This window comes from Tupaia chinensis, unplaced genomic scaffold (genome assembly GCF_000334495.1).
Source record: "Tupaia chinensis unplaced genomic scaffold, TupChi_1.0 Scaffold146687_1, whole genome shotgun sequence".
Classification (NCBI taxonomy): Eukaryota; Metazoa; Chordata; class Mammalia; order Scandentia; family Tupaiidae; genus Tupaia; species Tupaia belangeri.
In genome coordinates, this window is record NW_006206544.1 from 2,088,327 (window position 1) to 2,111,316 (window position 22,990).

At 36.4% G+C, this 22,990-nt stretch overlaps 1 protein-coding gene across 1 annotated transcript in view; it reads right to left on the reverse strand.

Moving 5' to 3' along the window:
• Positions 1 to 22,990, reverse strand: part of DPYD (dihydropyrimidine dehydrogenase) — a 994,283-nt gene that overhangs the window by 503,836 nt on the left and 467,457 nt on the right. The window contains exon 11 of the mRNA XM_006169013.2: positions 20,847 to 21,057. Coding sequence (XP_006169075.1) covers positions 20,847 to 21,057 — 211 coding nt within the window. The remainder of the gene's footprint in view (positions 1 to 20,846; positions 21,058 to 22,990) is intronic.

Genomic DNA, 22,990 nt, shown 5'->3' on the forward strand with positions numbered 1-22,990 from the left:
CCTCTCTCTCATGAATGCACATGCTCTATAGAAAAAACTCATTTTCCTTTGGCAAGCCCTTCAAATGGTATCTTTTTGAATGCACCTTCCTACTTTCTGGGACCACAAATATCCTTTGTTCTCTTTAGTATATTGTATTTCTCACTTTCTCTCCTCTTCTATTTTAAAAATACATTTTGGTGTTTTATTTCTATTTATATATCACATATATACACATATTAAATAAATGCAATCATTGTATATCATTAGAGCATGCAAAATAAACTTTCCCAGCATGGATACACTGTATGTTAGTCCAGTTAAAGACATAGTCATACATGTTATTATCAACAGATAATGTTCCATTTTTGTGACCATTAAATATTTTTCTTTTTCCCCTTGATTCCCTTTCCCTCACTCTGCCCCATTTCCCACCTCTTCCCACACTGTAGTCTCCACAATTGTTTTTATATCTTCTAATCTTTCAGTTTCTGCCACAGAGTGTAGATATTTGGTATATCTTGAGTGGGGGCCTCTCTTTCATAGTCTGGCTCATTTCATTTAGCAATAAATCTTCTATATTTGTCCACTTTCTATTAAATGCTAGGGTCTCACAGTTTGTGTGTGTGTGTGTGTGTGTGTGTGTGTGTGTTTATGGCTGAGTAGTATTCCATCGTGTATGTGTGCTATACTTTTTCAATACATTTATCTGTTCCTGGACATTTGGGTTAGTTCTATGTCTTAATAATTGTGAATAGTACTGCAATGAACATGGATGTGTAAATAGTTTTCCACCTCAGTATATTCCTATCCTTTGGGTAGATACTTAGCAGTTGAAATGCTAGATAATATGGCAGTTCTATTTATAGTTCCCTTTTTTGTTTGTTGTTTTTTTTTGTTTGTTTTGTTTTGTTTATTTTTTTTCCTATAGGATGTCTATGCTCACTGGAGAGACAGACAGACAGAAAGTAAAAACTACCCCCCCTCTGGCCCTGGAGGTATGGCCACATTGCAATCCCTTCTCCTCCAGTTTCCTCTGGGGATTTTGGGCATGCACAGATATGTGCCTGGAGTATTTTTCTAAACCACTGGGTCCAGAACTTTAACCTTAATCGACTATGTGGAAGTTCAGCGGCATAACCATTACACCATCTGCTAGTCCCATCTATTTGTAATTCTTGAGCAATCTCCATATCATTCTCCACAGTGGTTGTACTAATTTACGTTCCCATCAATAGTGTAGGAGAGTTCCTTTACACCATAGCCTTGCCAGCACTCATCGTTTTTAATTTTTTTAATCATAGCCATTCTGACTGGAGTTTGGTGGTGTCTCATTGTGGCTTTGATTTGCATATCCCTTATGATAAGGGATACCAAGCATTTTTTTCATATACTTTTTGGCTGCTTATATGTCTTCCTTAGAGATTTATCTGTTCAGCTCACTTCCTCATCTTTTAATTGGGTTGATCTTTCTTTCTTGGGTAAACTGTTGAATTCCCTATATATTCTGAGTATCAGATCCTTATTTGAGGCATTGTTTGCAAATATGTTTCTTTCTTTTCAAGGTTTTTGCCTTAGGGTGTGTGCACTCACCAGAAAGACAGTGAGAAAGAAAGTGAGAAATCACCACCTGGGGGGATGTTCATGCTGCAATTCCTTCTCCTCCATTTTCTTCCTGGGATTTTGGGTAAGTATGCACACATAGATGCACCTGGCATAATTTTCAAGCCACTGGGTCCAGGACTCAAACCATGGTCGGCCATGCGGAAGTCCAGTGACATAACCATTCATCATCTGCTGGTTCCTCTTTGCTGAAGCTTTTTGACCTAATAGTTCCCACTTGTCAATCTGTGGTCTTTTTTAATTTTTTTCTCTCTTTTTAGGGTTTTGCCATAGGGTGTATGCACTCACCAGAGAGACAGAGAGATAAGGAAAGTGAAAAATCACCCATTAGTGGGGATGACGATGCTATGATCCCTTCTGCTCTATTCTTCTCTTAGGATTTGAGCATGAACACACACACACATGGCATATTTTTCAAACCAGCAGGTCCATGACTTGAAGGCAGAGTCTGCCATGTAGGTTCCAACCCTTAACCACCATGACACCTGCTGGCCTTCTCACTACTAATCTTATATCTTCCCTTACTTCTTTTCCCACCACACAATTATTCCTTCTAGTCTATCCCTCCAGTGAAAATATGGTTTCCAAGTTTTGTGACTTCAGTCTTCTTTTTGCATTTGCGAAACATTCAACAATTGAATCACATTAATGTCCTTCTTTGATTTGCAGAATGCTACTCTATCCAGGCTTTCCCTCTATTTGACCTGTCCTTCTTGGGCTCCAGCTCCTCCTCCCTCTTTATCTTCCTCTTTCCCAGATATCCAGTCCAATGCACTTACTCTATTAGAGATTTTGGCCATTTTTGCCTTCAACTTACCTCTGTAAAAAATGACCTCAAACTCTACCTTGAAGTGGGTACTTTACTGCCTCTTCCAAATCATCACGTCCAAAACCAGTTGACAAACTTCCTCTGGGCCTTCCCCAATTTCATTATTTACTATTCGTGAGCTTGCTCTTTCACTTAAATTCCTTGTGACCAGCATTCTTAAGCTTGCTACTTTCCTTACCTTCAACAGACCTGACACCTTTTTCTTTCCCTCACTCTGAGAAAAAAGTTCTTGTCTCACATTTTATAGAAAATATAGAAGGATGAGACCAGCAGTTAGTGTAATGGCTATGTCACTGGACTCCCACGTAGTCGACCACGGTTCAAGTCCTGGACCCAGTAGCTTAAACTCACGCTGGGCATGTGTGCGTGTGTGCCCAAGATCCCGAGAGGAGAATGGAGGACAAGGGATTGAGGCATGGCCATTCCCCCTGGGGGGTGATTTCTTGCATTCTCTCTCTCTCTGTCTGTCTCTGTCTGTCTGGCGAGCGCACGCGCCCTATAACAAAAACCTCTCAAAACAAACAAACAAACAAACAAAAGAAAATATAGAAGGATATCCCTTGTTTTTCCATCACCCAAACTACAAACCTACAGGATCTGTAGTCACTCTGTCTTTCTTAATACCATTCAATAATGTTCCTTCCTATCAGAGCCAATCCCACCAGCCCTGGAATCTTCTTTTCTTACCTGGCATAAACTTGGCTTCTTAGGTCATATCCTTTGTCTTCACTATTATTAGCTACTTTATCTAAATACAGTGTTTCTTACAAGTGGGACATACATATATGTACAGAATTTCCCACTTTTAAGCCACTCCAGTCATTCACTAAAACCCTTTTTCACTAAGATGATTAATTAGTCCTAGATCACCAAATCCAGTGACTTTTCAATGATCACCTTGCTTCAGGGGCAAGAACAGGGTGAAGTGAGTGAGGCACTCAATAAAATTTGAGGAGATACTTATTCTCAGGGTCATATAAGAGCGACTGCATTCAGGTATCTTACTTTTGTTACCATAGGTGTGGCATTGCCTTTCATTCTTTTCTTTTTTTTTTTAAATGTTACTTTATTTATTTATTTTCATTTGACCAAGAGAGTGACAGAGTGAGAGAGGGAAAGTGAGAAAGCAAGCCACCGGTCCAGGTCTCGAACCGTGGTCAACCATGTGGGAGTCCAGAGCCCTTAACCACCACACCACCTACCTTCACTGCCTTTCTTGACTTCTCACCAAGATTCAACAGATGACCACTTCTTCCTCCTAAAATCCTTCAGCGTAGCTTCTGTGACACTACTCTGCCTGCTTTTTCACCTGCCTTCTAGATGGCTTTTTAGTCTTCAGTGCTGCAGTTTCCTATTCTCCCTTCTACACTAACTTAAAAATAGAGCTTAACAACCTTGGCATCATCTTTGAATCTTTTCTTTCTTTTTTTTTTGGAGAGGTTTTTCGCTATAGGGCACGTGCGCTCGCCAGACAGACAGAGAGAGACAGAGACAAAAAGCAAGAAATCACCCCCCAGGGGGGATGGTCACGCCGCAATCCCTTCTCCTCCATTCTCCTCTCGGGATCTTGGGCACGCACGCACATGCGCCCGGCGTGAGATTTAAGCCACCGGGTCCGGGATGCGAACCACGGTAGACTACGTGGGAATCCAGTGACATAGCCATTACGCTAACTGCTGGTTCCCTGAATCTTTTATTTCTGATTATCTTAATATCTAGTCAGTTAATGTGTCTGCCAACCCATCCAATGGAAAATCTCTCCAAGTTACTTCTTAATTCCATTCACATCACTGTCTCTCTCTGTCTCTGGGGTTGAGGGGCACATGCCCTGTGGCAAAGGCATTAAAAAAAAAAAAAGCCTCACCCGTTGGAACTATAATAATAACAAAAATAAAACAAGTTGGGATTTGAGGGACCACAAAGAATTCTAATCATGACCTGCTTCATAGATTTAGCTTTTGGATTGTCTTTTCCATTGAAATCTTTTTTAAAACTGTTTTTCCTTACTGTTAAAATTTTTTTAAATTATTTTATTTTTAACTTTTAAAATTTATTTATTTTAATTTGATCAGAGAGGGACAGAGTGTGAGAGAGAGAGAGAGAAAGAGAGAAAGTGAGAAAGTAAGCTGCTAAGTCTGGGACTTGAACCACTCTCAGCCATGTGGGTGTCCAGAGCCCTTAATGACCATGCTACCTGCCAGCTCCCCCTTTCTATTAAATTAATCACTTTCTGTTAAACGAGGTACTATCTGACTTTATTTGAATTATATTCTTTCCTTCCATGACTTCTCAAGTTCAGGAACTGTATTTGAGTCATCTACTTACTCAGCATCTAGCATAACGGGTACTAATACAAAAGATAATCCTAAGAATGTTTTGGTCATAATATAATAGTTGTTTATGCCATTTATTTGATATTCATATCATCATCTATTGATAATTCTTTGCATAGATCTTATTTCTACAAGTAGAGAGGTCACTGTGGAAAGGAAAAACCTCAAATATCAATATAAAGAGCTTCTTAAGTAACAACATAGGCACATGGTTAATTTTTTTTGATTTACCTAACTATTTGATTTCCTTCCTACTCTGGTTAGACCACTTTCAGTTTGGATATGCTTGCAGAATTCAGGAAGGGTAAAAGTTAAATTTGATCTTCTTTCCCTCCATGCTCAGGAAAAATTTAAGTTTCTGGACTGAATAGAGAGAATGGATGTAAAAAACAGCCTGTAGAAACTCCTTTTGTTTTACTTGCATTCTACTGGGAATTTCATTTCTATTTCCTAAACTGACCAACTAATCAATTCAGAATTAAAATTATCCAAGCACTTCACCTTGATTTGCTTATTTCTCTGCAATAATTCCATCTATTTTAGACTCTGAACTCCTTGATGATTTGATTTCATTTTATCTGGAAGAGATCTCCTCAAGGAGGTCAGTGTCCTTGAAGTAAATATATGGGGATTGTTTTCAAATTCTCTGTTGGATTCCCAAATGCTACACTTTGATTTGCTTATTTATATTCAATGATACCATCTACTTAAGACAAACTCCTTGAAGGAATAGATCATCCTTTAATCTGATTTGGACGATAATCATCATAATTCTATGCACATTTGGGTGCTTAATATGTCTTGATAATAATGAGACAGTGAAAAAGGTAGAGAGACTACTGAAATATTTCATATCCATTTCTTAGAGAAGGAAATTATAAAACCGTTGCACGTTGCTATCAAGTGATATAAACAATTATAGAAAGGGACTAAAAGATATTTAATACAGAATCCCCATTTGCTGAATTTAAAGCATAAATAAAAACACATAGAAAGCCAGTAGCAAACTATAGTACTTGTGAAAACAATATTATTAAAATATAAGTGAATACTGAAAAATATTTTAATTAACAAAATAAATCAAACGGAAAAGATTCCCTAAATAGAGCTTTAAAATAAGTCTATGTGTGTTTGACTGCCATGACTAATTATGTATCCATGTAATGTGTGTTCAATTTGGGCTTATTTAAATAGCAGAAATGCTCATTAGCTGCAGTATATCTGTGAAGCTTCAGTAAACAGTTTAATGGTTTTTATGTTTAACCAATTTCATAAGTTCCTGTAATTTTAGCTTTAGCAGCTCATTAATGTTATTTTTTGATATCCATCTTATGACTTTTTTTTTCCTTGTCAATCGTCAGTAGGCACACTTCAATGCAAACTTAACACATACAGTAGAAATGTGTTTAAACAATTTTAATACATGAATAAACGTATGATTTAAATATATAGCTTTTTTACATAAAGCTCTAGTTTTTTTATCATATGGTCAAGAAATTCCTTTGGTATTGGTAAAAACAATATTCAATAGGGTTCATACGATAATAATGGAAGTATTAATTGAGTGCTTTTATGAACACGTGGCTGTTGTAGGCAAACACTAACCATATTAGCTTTTCTAGTTGACACAGAAGAAATGCTATCTCCCTGCTATGGCTGAGGAATGTGAGACTGATAGAAGCTATTCAGGTCACACCCTGAGGCTTTGACCCTAACCACAAAGCAGTGACAAACATACTGATTCCAAGGGAACTTGGACATACATACCTAGCCCTGATCCCTGGCTATTAGATGTAATTCCAAAGATGTGTAAAGTTCATGAATTAAAAATGCAAATATGAGTGCTCACAGAGCCAAATGCATGTCTTTAAAGTGGCAGCAAGCACAACATGAAACAGAACCCAAGATGGATTCATCAGGCTTATAGTTACAAGAGAGTGAGAACATTTCTAAGCCATACCAGCAAAGTGAAGAGGACAGTTCAAGAAGGGTCAAATACAAGAGAAATATAATATAGGTAATGAGATCTGGTGATATGGAGATCAAGAGCAGTGAAAAGATGACATTCGAAGTTAAGTGGTAAGAGCAAAGACAGAATGAGAGGAGCTAAGAACTGGCAAAGACACGAGGCAGTGTATATAGACTAGTCTTCCTAGGAGTTTAATTATGACTGTATGGGGAAAAAAAATCCAGCACTAATTTGCATTCATTCATTCAATTAGCAATTTTATTTTGTCTACCAAGTACTAAATCATGCAGGCACAGAAAAGGGACTGACCAGGTGTGCTGTGTATTTGAGCTGGCAGTAGACAGAAAATGGAAAGAACACAGTGAACTATATGATAGTGAAAATGGCTATGAAGAGGGTTACACAAAAGAGGCTAATACGAGATGATGGGGTGAGAAGTAGGAAGGATAGTACGGAGGGCAGAGAGGGTCTTTGATGAGATGGCATCAGAGCTAAAACATAAAACGTAAGAATGGGCTAGTCTCATGAAGAATTGGAGGCAGATCAGAGACAACAGGGACAGGGGCCTCAAGAATGAGGGGAGGTTGTGACATTTCAAGAGTAGAAGGGAGGCTTTATGTGTGTGAAAGGAATCAAGTAAGATAAGAGGAGCAGAGGGCTGAGAAATAGGTAGAAGGCAGAGTAAGAACGACTTTATTTTAGGGAGAAATTTGCTCTAAATAAAGTAGAACATGACTGCAGGTTTGGAATAAGAGAATGAAATGAAAGACTTTCTGTTTATAAATGTGGCTCTGGTGGGATTACATGGAAGTGGGAGAAGAAGCAGGATGATCAGTCTCAGAGACAGTCTAGTAGTCTAGTGGTTAAGAGTCAGGTCCCAAATGGCTGACACTGTGGCTCAAATCTCAGCTCTGGGGGGTGGGCTGGGGGGCTTGACAAACACACCTGGCATGTGTCCATGTGTGCTCCAAATCCCAACAGGATGAAGAAATGGAGAAGAAGGGATTGTAGTGTGATCATGCTTCATGATGGTGGGTAGGGGGTGCTTTCTCCCATGATGAGGCATGGGGGAGGGTCCATCTCTTTCTTTCTCTCTTTGGCAAGAGTACACACCCTTTGAAAATTAAGGGAAAATAATAGAGAGAGACATTTCAAGGAGCTATTCTCAGTGTAAGCAGAAGTGTACACATTCTATTTCTTTAAAAAAATGGGGGCTTGCTGGCTTCCTATGACACTTTGAATAAACACTATCTTCACATGCTTTTGTCTTTACTGTGATTTTCTGCAGGGATATTTTAGAATAAAACAGTCCTTTCATTCTTTTCATCTAAACATTTATCCCTCTCTTCATTCATTCATTCATTCATCCATGTATATAGTCAGTGAATACTTTTTGAACTTGGGATTGTGTTGGGTACCTTAAAATGAAATGTGAATAAACTACCCTGCAGTCAAAATGGAGAAGAAGGGATTGTAGTGTGATCATGCTTCATGATGGTGGGTAGGGGGTGCTTTCTCCCATGATGAGGCATGGGGGAGGGTCCATCTCTTTCTTTCTCTTTTTGGCAAGAGTACACACCCTTTGAAAATTAAGGGAAAATAATAGAGAGAGACATTTCAAGGAGCTATTCTCAGTGTAAGCAGAAGTGTACACATTCTATTTCTTTAAAAAAATGGGGGCTTGCTGGCTTCCTATGACACTTTGAATAAACACTATCTTCACATGCTTTTGTCTTTACTGTGATTTTCTGCAGGGATATTTTAGAATAAAACAGTCCTTTCATTCTTTTCATCTAAACATTTATCCCTCTCTTCATTCATTCATTCATTCATCCATGTATATAGTCAGTGAATACTTTTTGAACTTGGGATTGTGTTGGGTACCTTAAAATGAAATGTGAATAAACTACCCTGCAGTCATATTGTCAATACATATAATCTAGAGCATACAAGATATACAGAGTGAAATAGGTAGACAGTAGGAGTCAAAAAATAGATGCATATTTAATTATATGCTCTCCATGTACGTGCTATATGTAAAAATAATAATAATACTAACAATAATAATAATCTCTATTCCCTTTGAGATTTCCAGAATCTGTAATTCTGGAATAAGGTTCAAATACCATAGCCTAACACTAAAAACATCTCATGAATAAGCAATGATAGAATTTTCCATCCTTTCTCTACTATTTCTCATTGTATACCTTACGATCTGGTCAAAGGAGCTACTCTATGTATTTACCCAGCCTGTTCCCTGTATCTGGATTGTGCTTTCTTTTGTCTCTCTTTTCTTAATTTCTACTCAGTCCTCGTGTCTATTACAAATGCTGCTGCCTCCATAAAACCTTTTCTGATGCCTGCAGTGGGATGTCATCTCCTTCCAGTTAGCAATTTATCTGCTTCTCCTTGATTCACTTTCTACCTAAAGGTAATTTTATTTATATGTATTTTTCCTCTATTAGACTTCAGCTCCTGCAGACAGGGCCAATGTATTCATTTTTATGTACCTTGAAGAACCTAACAGAATCTTGTGTTCTTAATACATATGGAATGAAAGAATGGAAAATCAGATCCCATAAGCAAGTAGGAGGGTAGATTAGAAGGGAGTCATAATGAAAATGAAGCATCTGGTTCTAATCCCATCATTAGGGGAGAATAAGTTTAGATTCTAGAGTGTGACAGTAATTTTAGATTCAATGATACTGGTGATGTAGAAGTTTGTTTGGCAGCAGTGTGTGAATACAGGGGAAACACTGGGTCATATTCAACTGTACAGCTTGTCAATACAGTTTGCAGAGGGCTGAAAAATCATTGGATTCTTACTGGACACATATTATATGATACACTTGACACTCTCTTTCATATATTTGCATGGAGAAAATGATTATGTGAATAAAAGTCCTTTGAAAATACTTTAAAGAGCTTCATAATTGCAAAAACATAACAAGTATGACTGTCATGGTAAAAAGGTTGGCACCAGATAGTGTAAATATGCAGGCTTTGGTACTACTCCTGAATGGATGTTAAAAATTTATACCAATTTCCTTCTCCATTGGTGCCAGTACATTACATTTGAGTTGAGTAGCTTCCAAATTTTAAGGGAGATTTTTAAATATGATTGTATGTAATTTTCTAATTTATACAATAACACGTTTGTGCAGGTCAATGTCTAATTTAACCAGAGCCTATTGTAGGTAGGTTTATTGCCTTGTTTATGCTATCTTCTGATCTAAGATAAAAAATGCAAAGAAAAGTAATTAAGAATAATAATTGAGGGACCAGAAGATGGCGTAATGGTTATGTTGCTGGATTCCCACGTAGTTGACAGTGGTTCAAGTCCCAGACCTGCTGCCTTAAAACTCATGCTGAGTGTGTGAGCATGCATGCCCAAGATCCCAAGAGGAGAATGGAGGAGAGGTAATTGTCGCATTGTCATCTCCTCTCGGAGGTGATTTCTTACTTTCTGTCTCTCTGGTGAGCACATGCACCTTATAGTAAAAATCTCTCATTAAAAAAAAAAAAAAGAATCTCAATCTGCAATATAAAACTCATATTATTAAGGACATTAGTATATGGGCTGGTCCTATAGTCTAGTGGTTAAGGGAGCCAGAGAACAAGTGGCAGACCATTTCCTTTATTAGAACAATCAATTCTTGTGAGAACTAACCCTTTCTCAAGAGAGCAAAAACTCACCAGGTCTCCAAAGACGTCATTAATCTATTCATAAGAGTGTTGTCTCCATGATGTAATCACCATGATCTGATTATCAAGACCACTAGGACAGTCTTTCTCTCAGAATCAAATTCCAAAATTTGATTATCCAAACCATTAGTATATGGGCTGGTCCTATAGTCTAGTGGTTAAGGGAGTCAAAGCCCACATGGCCAACTGTGGTCTGAGTCCTAGCACCAGTGACTTAAGAAAAATGCCAGGTGCACGCACGTGCACCAAATCCCTACAGGATAGAGAAATGGAGAAGAGACTGCGGTGTGACCATGCCCCATGGGGGATGCTTTCTTCTTTTCTTTTTCTCTCTCTCTGGCAAGCACGTGTGTTCTCCAGCAATTAAAAAAAAAAAAAGAACAGTAGTGTATAATCTATATCATTACTATAAAATTCAACTAAATTTTGCATCTTGATTTTTCATCTTGTAACAACTTATCATCATTTAGCATTTCAGAAGAATATTAGGTTTCAGAATAAAATAGTATATGCTAAGCTCACCAGCATTTAAAAGACAAATAAAATGGGCCATGGTCAGTAAAATTCAAGGCATCTATTACATTCACTATATGTTGAGAACTATGTTTTATGATTTCTATTCTCTTAAACAATTATGCTATTTTTTTCATTTTCTACCTTCTTTCCCCCAACAAAACTTGTTACATGCCATTGCTTTACTTCTAGTATATAATCTTTGATTTGATGGAAAACTACTGATTTACCCACTGTATCCTTATAAGAATGCATATGATATCAACCACTAGTGAAACCTGAAAAATAAAGATAAGGAAAGGCTCTGAACAGAGCTATTCACTGGGGAAACAAACCTATTCCTATGCAGTTATTAGAGAGAAGTAAAATAATTACAGAAATATCATGTTGTGCTTCAAATGGATGTCTAAGGCAGTTGTAAGTGATGTGATGTTGATTCCAAATCACTTTCAACACTGTTATCAGTTTGACCTCCCTCCTCATCACCTCCACCTTTTAAAATAATTTCAAAGAAAAACTGTGCAAGGATTCCATTATTTTGGATGGTTTATTCTGCAGAAATGCCAGTACTTGCATCAGATTCTACCACTTTCTCCTCACCCTGCATAAAATGCTTTATAATAGACAGTAAATCTTTTAGCTAGAAAAAAAATCTTTCTGATAATAGGGCAATTTTTAAGGAAATATGTACAGTTGTGTTTTAAGTTTCCTGAGAATGCTTCTTGTAAACAAGGCAATGTACAGAGAAGCATATCAGAGGTTAATCATCATCACTGGACCAACCAGTACAAAGGATATATGAATTATATTATTCAGTCATTATAAAATAAAATGGCAGCTTAAAGAATCACAGATATTACTAAAAGGGGGAATTTACAACACCAAGCAATAAAATTACCCTTGATGTTGTGTGCTAAGAGATTTGCTATCAGAAAGACAAATGTAACAAAAGCTTATTTTTTTTTCTTTTTCTGTCTCTTCAGCAAGTGTATGTACCATCTGTAAAAATTAAAAACAAAACAAAAAATGGAAAAAATAGAGGTTTATTGACTAAGAATTCTTATGGCTGGACATCCCTAAGACATAAGGCCAGCATTGGGCTGGCCTTCCATGTGGCCAATAAAAGAAGACAAGATGGTGGGCATGGGCAGCCAGAGAACAAGTGGCAGACCATTTTCTTTATTAGAACAATCAATTCTTGTGAGAACTAACCCTTTCTCAAGAGAGCAAAAACTCACCAGGTCTCCAAAGACGTCATTAATCTATTCATAAGAGTGTTGTCTCCATGATGTAATCACCATGATCTGATTATCAAGACCACTAGGACAGTCTTTCTCTCAGAATCAAATTCCAAAATTTGATTATCCAAACCATTAGTATATGGGCTGGTCCTATAGTCTAGTGGTTAAGGGAGTCAAAGCCCACATGGCCAACTGTGGTCTGAGTCCTAGCACCAGTGACTTAAGAAAAATGCCAGGTGCACGCACGTGCACCAAATCCCTACAGGATAGAGAAATGGAGAAGAGACTGCGGTGTGACCATGCCCCATGGGGGATGCTTTCTTCTTTTCTTTTTCTCTCTCTCTGGCAAGCACTTTCTTTTTTTTTTCTCTCTCTCTGGCAAGCACGTGGGTTCTCAAGAATTAAAAAAAAAAAAAAAAAAAGAAGAAGAAGAACAGTAGTGTATAATCTATTATCCAAACCATTATCCAAACCATAACTTCTCCCAAGCTAGATATCCTACATCTAACCTCTTTATAAAACAAATAACCAAATCCTGACCATTCAAATTAAGAAATATAACTTGAGTCCAAATTTTCTTCTATATTCTCACTTCCTCTATCTTGGGCACTGAAGCAACTGAAAAAAAAAATGACTGCTTTCATTAGTGCTATTATTATTATTATTATCATTATTACTCTGTCATGGGAGTGTGTGATTGTCAGACAGAGACAGAGATAAAGAGAGAGAGACAGAGATAGGGAAAGTCAGAAATCACCTCTTGTGGGGGGATGGTCATGCCATAATCCCTTCTCCTCTTGTGATTCTGGGCATGCATGCACATGTACGTGGTATGATTTTCAAGCCACCGCGTCTGGGACACAAACTGTGGTCAGCCATGAGGGAGTCCAGCACCTTACCTACACTACCACCTGTTGGCCCACTATCAGTATTATCTTAATTCTAGGCCATTGTTTTCAACATTACTCCCAATGTGTAGCAACAGCATGCATATTCCACAGTTTTGGTGCTTCCTTCCATGTGGAAAAATAATAATTTGTATAACACTTGTAATGTCCCGCTATCTTTTTTTCCACTCCTCAAAAAACTGAAATTAGGAACTCTAATTAGCAAGTCTGGGAGAAGAAATTACACACCTAAAATTCAAATCCTTACCTTAGCATATTTTCCTTTGACTCTACATAAATGTATAGCCAAATTTCCTTTCATCTCATCACTACGTTCCCCATACCGTTAAATATCTACACACCATTTGCTCTAGTTAACCATAATTTTTCCCTATTGTCTAGACACATGAGGCATTTGTCAGTCCATACTTTTGAATATAATGTTTCCTCTAACAGGAAAACTCCTACTTAAGCTCTAAATTGCAGTCCAAATGTAGTCTTAAATTCGCACACTGTGTTGCAATTGACCTATTTATATACCTTTTCTCTCATCAGACTATGGGTTTCTGAAGGACAAAGACTCTTTTACTCATGTCTGTATTCCTAGTATCTGTATATCAAGAAATATTCAGGGCCAGTTTCACAGCACAAAGTACTATGCATGGCCAATCATAGTTTGAGTACTAGCCCCAGAAGCTTGAATAACATGCCAAGCATATGTGTGTCCATGCCCCAAATCATGACTGAGCAGAAAGACAGAAGAAAAAGGATTATGACACGATTGTGCCCCCCTGTAGGGTGCTTTCTCTGTCTTTCTGTATCTTTCTATATCTCTCTCTTGCTCGCTCACTCTTACTCTTTGAGTGCACGTGCCCTCTGGCAATTGGATAAGAAATGATCATTGCAAGGTGAATAATGAAAATAGCTAATAAAAGTCATAAAATCTAAAGTTCTACTTGAGAAACAAAAATGATGAAATTTCAGACCTTTATTTGTGAAGATGAGAACATGCATGAAATAAGTAGGCTGATGACAACTTTCTAAAGACATTTTTTACAGCTTTTTTAAATGACTGTAAAATGACTACTTAATCTAACAGTGTGGTGTTGAGCAAATTGCATAATCTCGCTGTGGCTTCCCTCCCTTCCACCCCCATTCCACCTGGAAACTCCTACACATTACTCAGATTTCAATTTACAACCCACTTCCTCTAGGAAGCTTCCCTGAACACTTAAGATTCTGTTCTGTACTTCCCTAGAACTTTAAACTTCTAGCACAGTTATTGTAATTGTTAGCCTCCATTGTAAATTATGCACTCTCAGAGGCTAGAGTTGCATTTGTCTTTGTATCACTTTACCGGTGGAACTTAGCTCAGAGCCTGGAACAACCTATGAAAAAAGAAGTCTAGAACATATAAACCCTTAGGTCCCTTCCAACACAGTTGTAAATGTAAATAAGAAAAATCGCAAGGCAAGTTATTATTTTGTAACATATCCAGTAAGTTATACTGGACTGATCACTTTATTTCTCGATTCTATCCCATTCATTTTTATATTTGCTAATCATTAGTAAGTCCCTTTCTCTATAGTTTTCCCAAATATTTTCCTGTCTAGCAATAAAGTGCAGTATTCTTTAATTTGTTATTTCAAACTTGATTGCACATATTCCTGTTTGTAAAAACAAGATACAACAACAAAAATTTGACCAATTATGACAGTTTCTCAAAGTGGTATTCCATTTCTTTCCCCTTATCTTGATTTTTGGTTAAGAGGGAAGAGGAATTATGCAAGCTTGAAGACCACACCGTGGACAAAATTCAAACAAAATTTAGCAGAATCTCTAAGTGCCACCAGTAGCTTCTGGAACTGTTCCAGTATTTAAAAAAAAAAAAATGTTGGTAACAAGACAAATATACAAAAAATAGGAAGCATTGAAATATCTTAGTGTTCTCAAATCTATTAAGTGAATTACCAAATACATAACATTTTAATAAGAGGTTCTAACAAGTCACACTGATTCTCGGTCTTTTAAAACATAGTTATCTATGATTACTGGGTACTTGACTCATCCAATGCCTGAAACCATTTTTTCCTAGGATTTTCCTTACCTTGAAGTAACTGAGAGGGGGGAAATAAAGAACATATAAAAATTCATGAATCTCTGCACTGTCAGGGTCTTAGCATACTGTTTCTCACCTAACTAGCAATTTTTAGTTCTGACTTAGCCCAGAACAAGGCAAAGCAATGCAAGGACTGTGCCTTCTCTCAGTACTAAACTCATGGCTGGTATGGAGAAAACGTTTGACTTACTCCAAACCACTTTCAAAAAGTTTTTGGAGGGTCTTCTAATAATAGCAATTAATGAGTGATTTTAACCCCTCCCCCATACACTCACAAATACACACCTTTATGGAACTAACTGCAATTCATATTATCAAGGGCCTTACTTTCAGAAACATTTGAGTTTTGTGATTCCTAGGAATCCCTCAATTCTTTAGAGATGAGCAGAAAAAAAAAAAAAAAAAAAAAGTTTTTGGAGGGTCTTCTAATAATAGCAATTAATGAGTGATTTTAACCCCTCCCCCATACACTCACAAATACACACCTTTATGGAACTAACTGCAATTCATATTATCAAGGGCCTTACTTTCAGAAACATTTGAGTTTTGTGATTCCTAGGAATCCCTCAATTCTTTAGAGATGAGCAGAAAAAAAAAAAAAAAAGAAAAGAAAACCTTGAAAGATGAGCAGAAAAAAAAAAAAAAGAAAAGAAAAGAAAAGAAAACCTGCAAGCAAGTACTGGGTGAAATGTTAAACTCTATTAGGAAAAGGCCATCTATTCTCTGGCTATTCCCAAAGAGCTCAGTCATTTTGTCATTTGTAATACTGGGCAGCATAATGCTGAATCCATTTTATTGTCATCATTTATCTTTATTTTCTTCTTTCCAAAAACATAGGTTTTTAATCTTAGTTATATCATTCCATAATGTTCAAGCGCTTAAATTTCAAACTTAGAATCCTAAAAAATACTTTTTTTCCCTTCTTAAAATAAAAGCAAGCAGTCATCTACAACAAACAAAATATTTGGTTTAATGTCACCATTTTTAAATGAAAAACACCAAAGTCATTTTCAAATGCTTCATGTTTTAAATATCTGATTGGTGGAAACTCAAACATTTCTAACAACTAAGAATCAACTGAGGGACAATTCCTTTCAATGTCATAAAAAATTAAAATTGATAATAAGATATTTTAAATATATGATACAATTATAAACAGTGCACTCTGCAAATGAAATGAACCAAATACATGAAACATCTTCTCATGTGAGAAATCATAAATGTCAGAGCATTTCCTTTACCTATGTACAGAGATGAGCTGAAAGATTCTCCAAAGCCCTAGTAAAGTTCTGATTTTCAAAAGCTTTTATTCCTACACAATCTTCATAGCATCATAATCAGAGACTGCTCAGTGTAAATCATCACCGTACTTTACATGTACTCTATCAAACTGATCTCATTCCTTGAATTTGTCAGGATGTGTATATCTCATATACTTATACATACATGTGTGTGTATGTATACATATGGTATCATGTATATACATATGGTATCTCATATATATATGACATTCACCAAAAATATTGAACTACCACTATGTAATCTACCCTGTGCTAGATACTGGAAGGAATAAATTCACGGAATAGTGGAAAACAAAATTGGATCCACAGTAGTTTCCTCTTTTCCATGGTTTAGTTTTATGCAGTTTTAGTTACCCTTGATCAACCATGGTCTGATAGTTTGACAGAAAGACAGCAAGAGAGAGAGAAAGCAAGACAGTAAGAAAGACAGCAACAGTCATAAAACTTTTATGGTAGTGTATTCTTTAATTGCTCTATTTTATTATTACTTGTTGTTAATCTCTTCTGATGTCTAATTTATGAATTTAACTTTACCATACATATGCATTTTTAGAAAAATCATACCAGGCCAGCAGATGGCATAGCAGTTATGTCACTGGACACCCTCATGGCCACTACAGTTTGAGTCCCAGACCAGAAGGCTTAAAACTCAGGCCGGGCATGTATATGTGTGTGCCCAAGATCCTGAGAGCAGAATGAAAAAAAGGGGATTGTGGCATGACCAGTCCCCCAGAGGATAATTCTGACTCTCTCATCACTATCTCTGTTTCTCTCTCTCTCCATGGAGCTCATGTGCCTTAAGGCAAAAACTTCTAAAACAGCAACAACAACAACACACACACACAAATCATATCATCTATAGGATTCAGTACTAGGCAGAGTTTCAGACATCCACTGGAGTCTTGGAATATATCCTGCGTGGATAAGCCTGAGAGGGGCGGTGGGGCGGTGGTTATTACATAAATAAGGCCATCTATTGAAGTTCTTAAGTGCTAAGGATTGGAAGCTTTATCTTATCTTATATGGTAACTGGTGAATTTAATAAAAAGAAAGATTGAAATTAAAAAGTGAATCCAGAATTTAAACTTTGGCAATGGGAAGAGCTACTGTACCATGTACAATAATAGCATAGTTGGGAAGAGATCTGTTTTAGGAGACTCTAATGAAATGAATTTTCCTTACTTCATAAATAACTCTCTTAATATACTCTTTACTTTTTAGTATAATTATTTTAAAGTCCGCCTTCACCCCCCAGTTGGTGAGGTGTTAAAGTACAAGGAATAACTCATTCATCTTTATTCTCTCCAGAGAACAGTTTGGCATTTGGCATTCACCAGATACCTGGAAAAGGTTCATCACATACATGAATGTAAATATGTAATGAAAGGAAGTCTTCTGAGATTTGAGGACAGAAGAACTCTCTTTCAAAGTCATTTTTACACAGAAGTGAAATAGTGCCTAATATAAGTCTAGCAACTCTCCGGCATACAGAAGTTCATTAATATTTTTTGAGGAATGCACGTGTGTTTGAATAAATGAATGAATGACAATTGGTTCACTGAATGAGTAACTATTTAAGAAGAGAGCATGGCAATGTCTAAACTTTGGAAAGTACTGTGAAGTGTAAGATTCAAGAAGAAATTGTCACTGATATGCTTGGAAAAAAATACAGTTAAAAGGAAAACCAATAAAATATAGTGTCATAAACACTATTGTGTTATACTTTCATTTCCAAAGTATTTCACATTATTTCATTTTAATTCTCACAACAGTCCTAAGAGGTAGGAAAAGAAGGTATTATCATACTTATTTTTACATAGTTAAAGAAGCTAAGCCTTAAAAGTCTTAAATGACTTAGAGGAGAACATTTCCAACAGAAAGAAATATTTAGCATTGTCAAATACAGAAAGTAGAAGAAGAACTGAAAAAATACCACTATGGTATTCAGTTCATTGGAATCCATGCTACCTTAGAAGAGAGAAGGGGAAAAGGTGTAAAGGGAGGTTAAAATTGCTAAGAGAGATGTTCCAGAAAAATATGTTAAATCATAAAAGTATCATATACGAGATAATCACATAGGTTTTACACAAAAATTTTATCACATAGGTATTAGGATGGGACAAGATTTAAAGTAGAAGATGGATAACATGAATATCTCTCTTCTTACCTAAATGGGCAACTTGTTTCCAGTAAATAGATTTTTACCATGAATATGTATGCACATATAAAAGAGGTCTGACCTAAATTATTAAGATTTTAAATGCCATTTGGGTAAGATCTTCTTGATTATCTAACAAATACCAATTTCCTTTACTCCTTAATGTTTCCCATCGAAAAAACAGTGTTGAAAATATTTGGATGGGAGTAGAGGCATGTGCTAATTAACATTTCAGCTCTTCCAGCTCGCTTCTCACTTGCAAAGTAACTTCTTATTAATGTAAACATTGAGGGGCTCTGGTAAAACAAGCAATTCTATTTAAGGGTAATTTCTCGAGGCAGTTTGTTATTTCAAATCAAGAGGTGGGGGGGGAGGCATAGAAGAGAACCATTTTTTCCTTGAAGTCTCTAAATGCATATGGAGTAGTACATGTGCAGCACAGAAAGAAACACACACAAGAAAATTCTGGAGTAAAATACACAAATACATTCTGGAATGACGTTGTCAATAGACTCAAATAGATGAAATTTTTTTCTACTTCATAGTTTAAATATTAAATTAAATCTTGCCACATATATAGACACAAATACAAATATACACACACACACACACACACACACAAACTGGTTGCCAACATCACACTGGAGACTGCAAAAGCCGTTTTGAATGATCTAAGTCACAACTATTAACACTTAGGTTTGTTTAGGAAAAGATACATTTTTCTTAATATTGAGGGTTACCAGTCATGGAATAAAATTTGCATAAGTAAGCTAAATTATTTTTTGATGGTAAGCCATCAACAGAATCACTAGTTAAACATGATTCCACATTTCACTCAATTTTGGTGATATGTGGGATAATAAGTCTGTTTTGTTTGGGTTTTTTTAAGATAATAGAATACAATTTACACATTGTACTTTTTTCTTTCTGAATCCAGTTAATGAATAAACAAACCATACTGTGACTGCTTCTACATATCATATAAACATCTAGACGTAAAGTGACAAATTCAGGCCATCATCTAGCTCTTTGAAAACATTAATCTTGATGACATTAAACATCTGGATGTTTTCAAATACCAAGATGCTTAATGTCCTGTAGATAAACTATCCTGATGATTGGCTAAATTTTTAACTTATCCGCTACATAAAAATATATATTTGCATGCCTGTAGCGCTTCCTATTTTAGACAAAAACATGTAATTTTAGCATGGATATAGTGAAAATCATTGGCAAGAATTGTCTGGTTCAGAATTTTTTTTTTGTTATTGTTGTTCTTAATAAATCTCTGACTTACAGAAACTTTTATTTTCCTTTCAGCAAATAGAAGAGTTAATTGCCAAATCTTTTTTTTTTTTTTTTGAGACTTTTTTTTTTCTACAGGGTGCGTGTGCTCACCAGAAAGACAGATAGAGACAGGAGACAGAAATTGCCCACCAGGGGGGATGGCCACCAGGGGGTGGATGGCCACGCCACAATCTCTTATCATCCATTCTCCTCTTGGGATCTTGGGCACACATGCACACACACCTGGCGTGAGTTTTAAGCCACCAAGTCTGGGACTCCAACTGTGGTCGACTACATGGGAGTCCAGTGCATAGCCATTACACTAACTGCTGGTCCCAATAAAAAGTAGTCTTAATTCACCAGTTCAAATGGGATATAAACATTTCCTTATTTCACTATCACTTTTTAAAGTAGTTTGTTCTTCCTTAGCATGTCAATTTATGCTACTCAGATGAAATAACAGGAATTCAGACTTTCTAATTGGATAATTTTGATGCTTATAGTGATGTTTAGCACGAGGATAACAATAAACATGAATTCTATTTTTGACTTTTCATTAGATTCTAATTTGTCTGAATTAGATTCTAATTTGACTGAATACTGAAGACCGGATGTTCTACTTTCTCTGTCACATCTTCCAGGAAACATGGCAAACATTATTATAAAGTAGAATATGTGTTTTTGGTTATTCAGAGTAAAAGGGGGATTAATGATCTTTTTGCTTATCACACTTTTAATGTAATCCTGTATAAGCTTTAAATGAGTCTAAGTCTTTTTTGTATTTCATACCAGAAGAAGAAAATGAATGTTAAAGTGAAAAACAATTCCCTGAATGTTGGAAACTCTTAGACGCAAAAATAGCAGACAACTGCACAACACATTTCAGCTCCCAGGCACTCTACCTTTAGGATCACTCAGAACTGAGCCAAAGGCACTGATGACCACGTCAGCTTTCAGATGGACAATCTGCTCTTCATCTTCCTTCCATTTTCCAGTTTCATCCTGCTCTGTCCGGACAAACTGCATAGCAACGATTCTCCCACCTTTTACTATAACCTTCCGTGGGGATAGGAAAGGCAAAAATTCACACTTTTCTTCCTTAGCAAGCTCCACCTAAAACACAACATTAAAAATATTTCTTAACCCATACAGTATTTGGCTTTTAATTCAATTAGACATGCTAATGATGTTTAGATCAATATGAAGCTTTTTCTGACCTCAAAGTTGAATTTCAGTTATTAGTTATTTATGTTTTATAAATCACTGACTCAGGGGCATCTGAATTGGAGTTTCTATGTGAAGAGTGTACAGATCCTGGCATCATAAGATATTTCTCAAGTTTTAAGTACTGCATGCCCCATGGTTGGTGGTAATTGAGGTTCTGCCTATAGTAGAACCTATGCTCTCCTTTTCTTAGACTATGCTCTCCTTTTAATCGCCCCATGTATAAAAATAAATACTTCTGATATTTATAAGTGTTATATCTTGGTGAATTGGCCCTTTTATTACTATATGTCCTTCTTTGTCTTTTCTGACAGTTTTTGTCTTGAAGCCTATTTTGCCCAAAATCAGTACAGCAACAACTGGTCTTTTTTGGTTTCCATTTGCATGGAAAATCTTTTTCCAGCGCTTCACTTTTAGTCTATGTATGTCTTTATCCATGAGATTAATTTCTTGTAGGCTGCACATGGAAGGTTTCTGATTTTTAATCCATTCAGCCAGTCTGTGTCTCTTGATTGAAGAATTTAATCCATTGACATTCAATGTTATTATCGATATTTCCAGACTTCTCCACCCAAATATGTAAAGGAAAGACTGCTAGATCTAAAAGGAGAGATTGAGCATAACACTATAATTGTTGGAGCTCGCAACACCACATTATCTCCTTTAGACAAGTCAATGAGACAAAAAAAATAAGCAAAGAGATTCAGGACCTCAATGATACCATAAATCAGATGGACTTGACAGACATCTATAGAACTTTCCACCCAGAAAACACAAAATATACATTATTCTCAGCCCCACATAGTACTTTCTCAAAGACTGATCACATGATAGGGCACAACACCAATCTTTACAGATTCAAAGGCATAGAAAGTATATCCAGCACCTTCTCCGACCATGATAGAATTATACTTGATATTAATCTCAGCAAAAGCCCTCGAAAATATACAAATACATGGAAACCAAATAACATACTTGTGAATGACTCCATGACTACTGCAAAGATTAAGACAAAAATCAAAAGACTCATGGAAACTAATGAAAATGAGTACACGAGTTTCATAATCTACGAGATACTGCAAAAGCAGTCATAAGAGGGAAGTTGATAGCAATTAGTGCACATAAGAAAAAGATGGGAAGGTGTCAAAAGGACAACCTAACATCATGCCTCAGGGAATTAGAAAAAGAACAACAACAAAAAAAATCGAAAAAAAATTCCAGGAGAAAAGAAATAATACAGATTTGAGGAGAAATTAATGAAATAGAAAATAAGCAAACTATACAGAAAATAAATTAAAGCAAAAGCTAGTTCTTTGAAAAGATAAACAAGATTGACACACCATTAGCCAGACTAATTAAGAAGACAGAAAGGAACCAGATAAGTCAAATCCATAATGAATCAGGCAACATTACAACAGACATAACAGAAATACAAAATACCACTAGAGGATACTATGATGACTCTATGGCAACAAAGAAGAAAACCTGGATGACATGGACAAATTCCTGGACACATATAATTTACCAAGATTGACTCAGGAGGGCATAGAAAGCCTAAATAGACCTGTAACAAGCAATGAGATTGAATCAGTAATAAATAACCTCCCAACAAAGAAAAGTCCAGGCCCCAAGCAATGAGATTGAATCAGTAATAAATAACCTCCCAACAAAGAAAAGTCCAGGCCCCAAGCAATGAGATTGAATCAGTAATAAATAACCTCCCAACAAAGAAAAGTCCAGGCCCCAAGCAATGAGATTGAATCAGTAATAAATAACCTCCCAACAAAGAAAAGTCCAGGCCCCATTCTACTCACACTCAGAT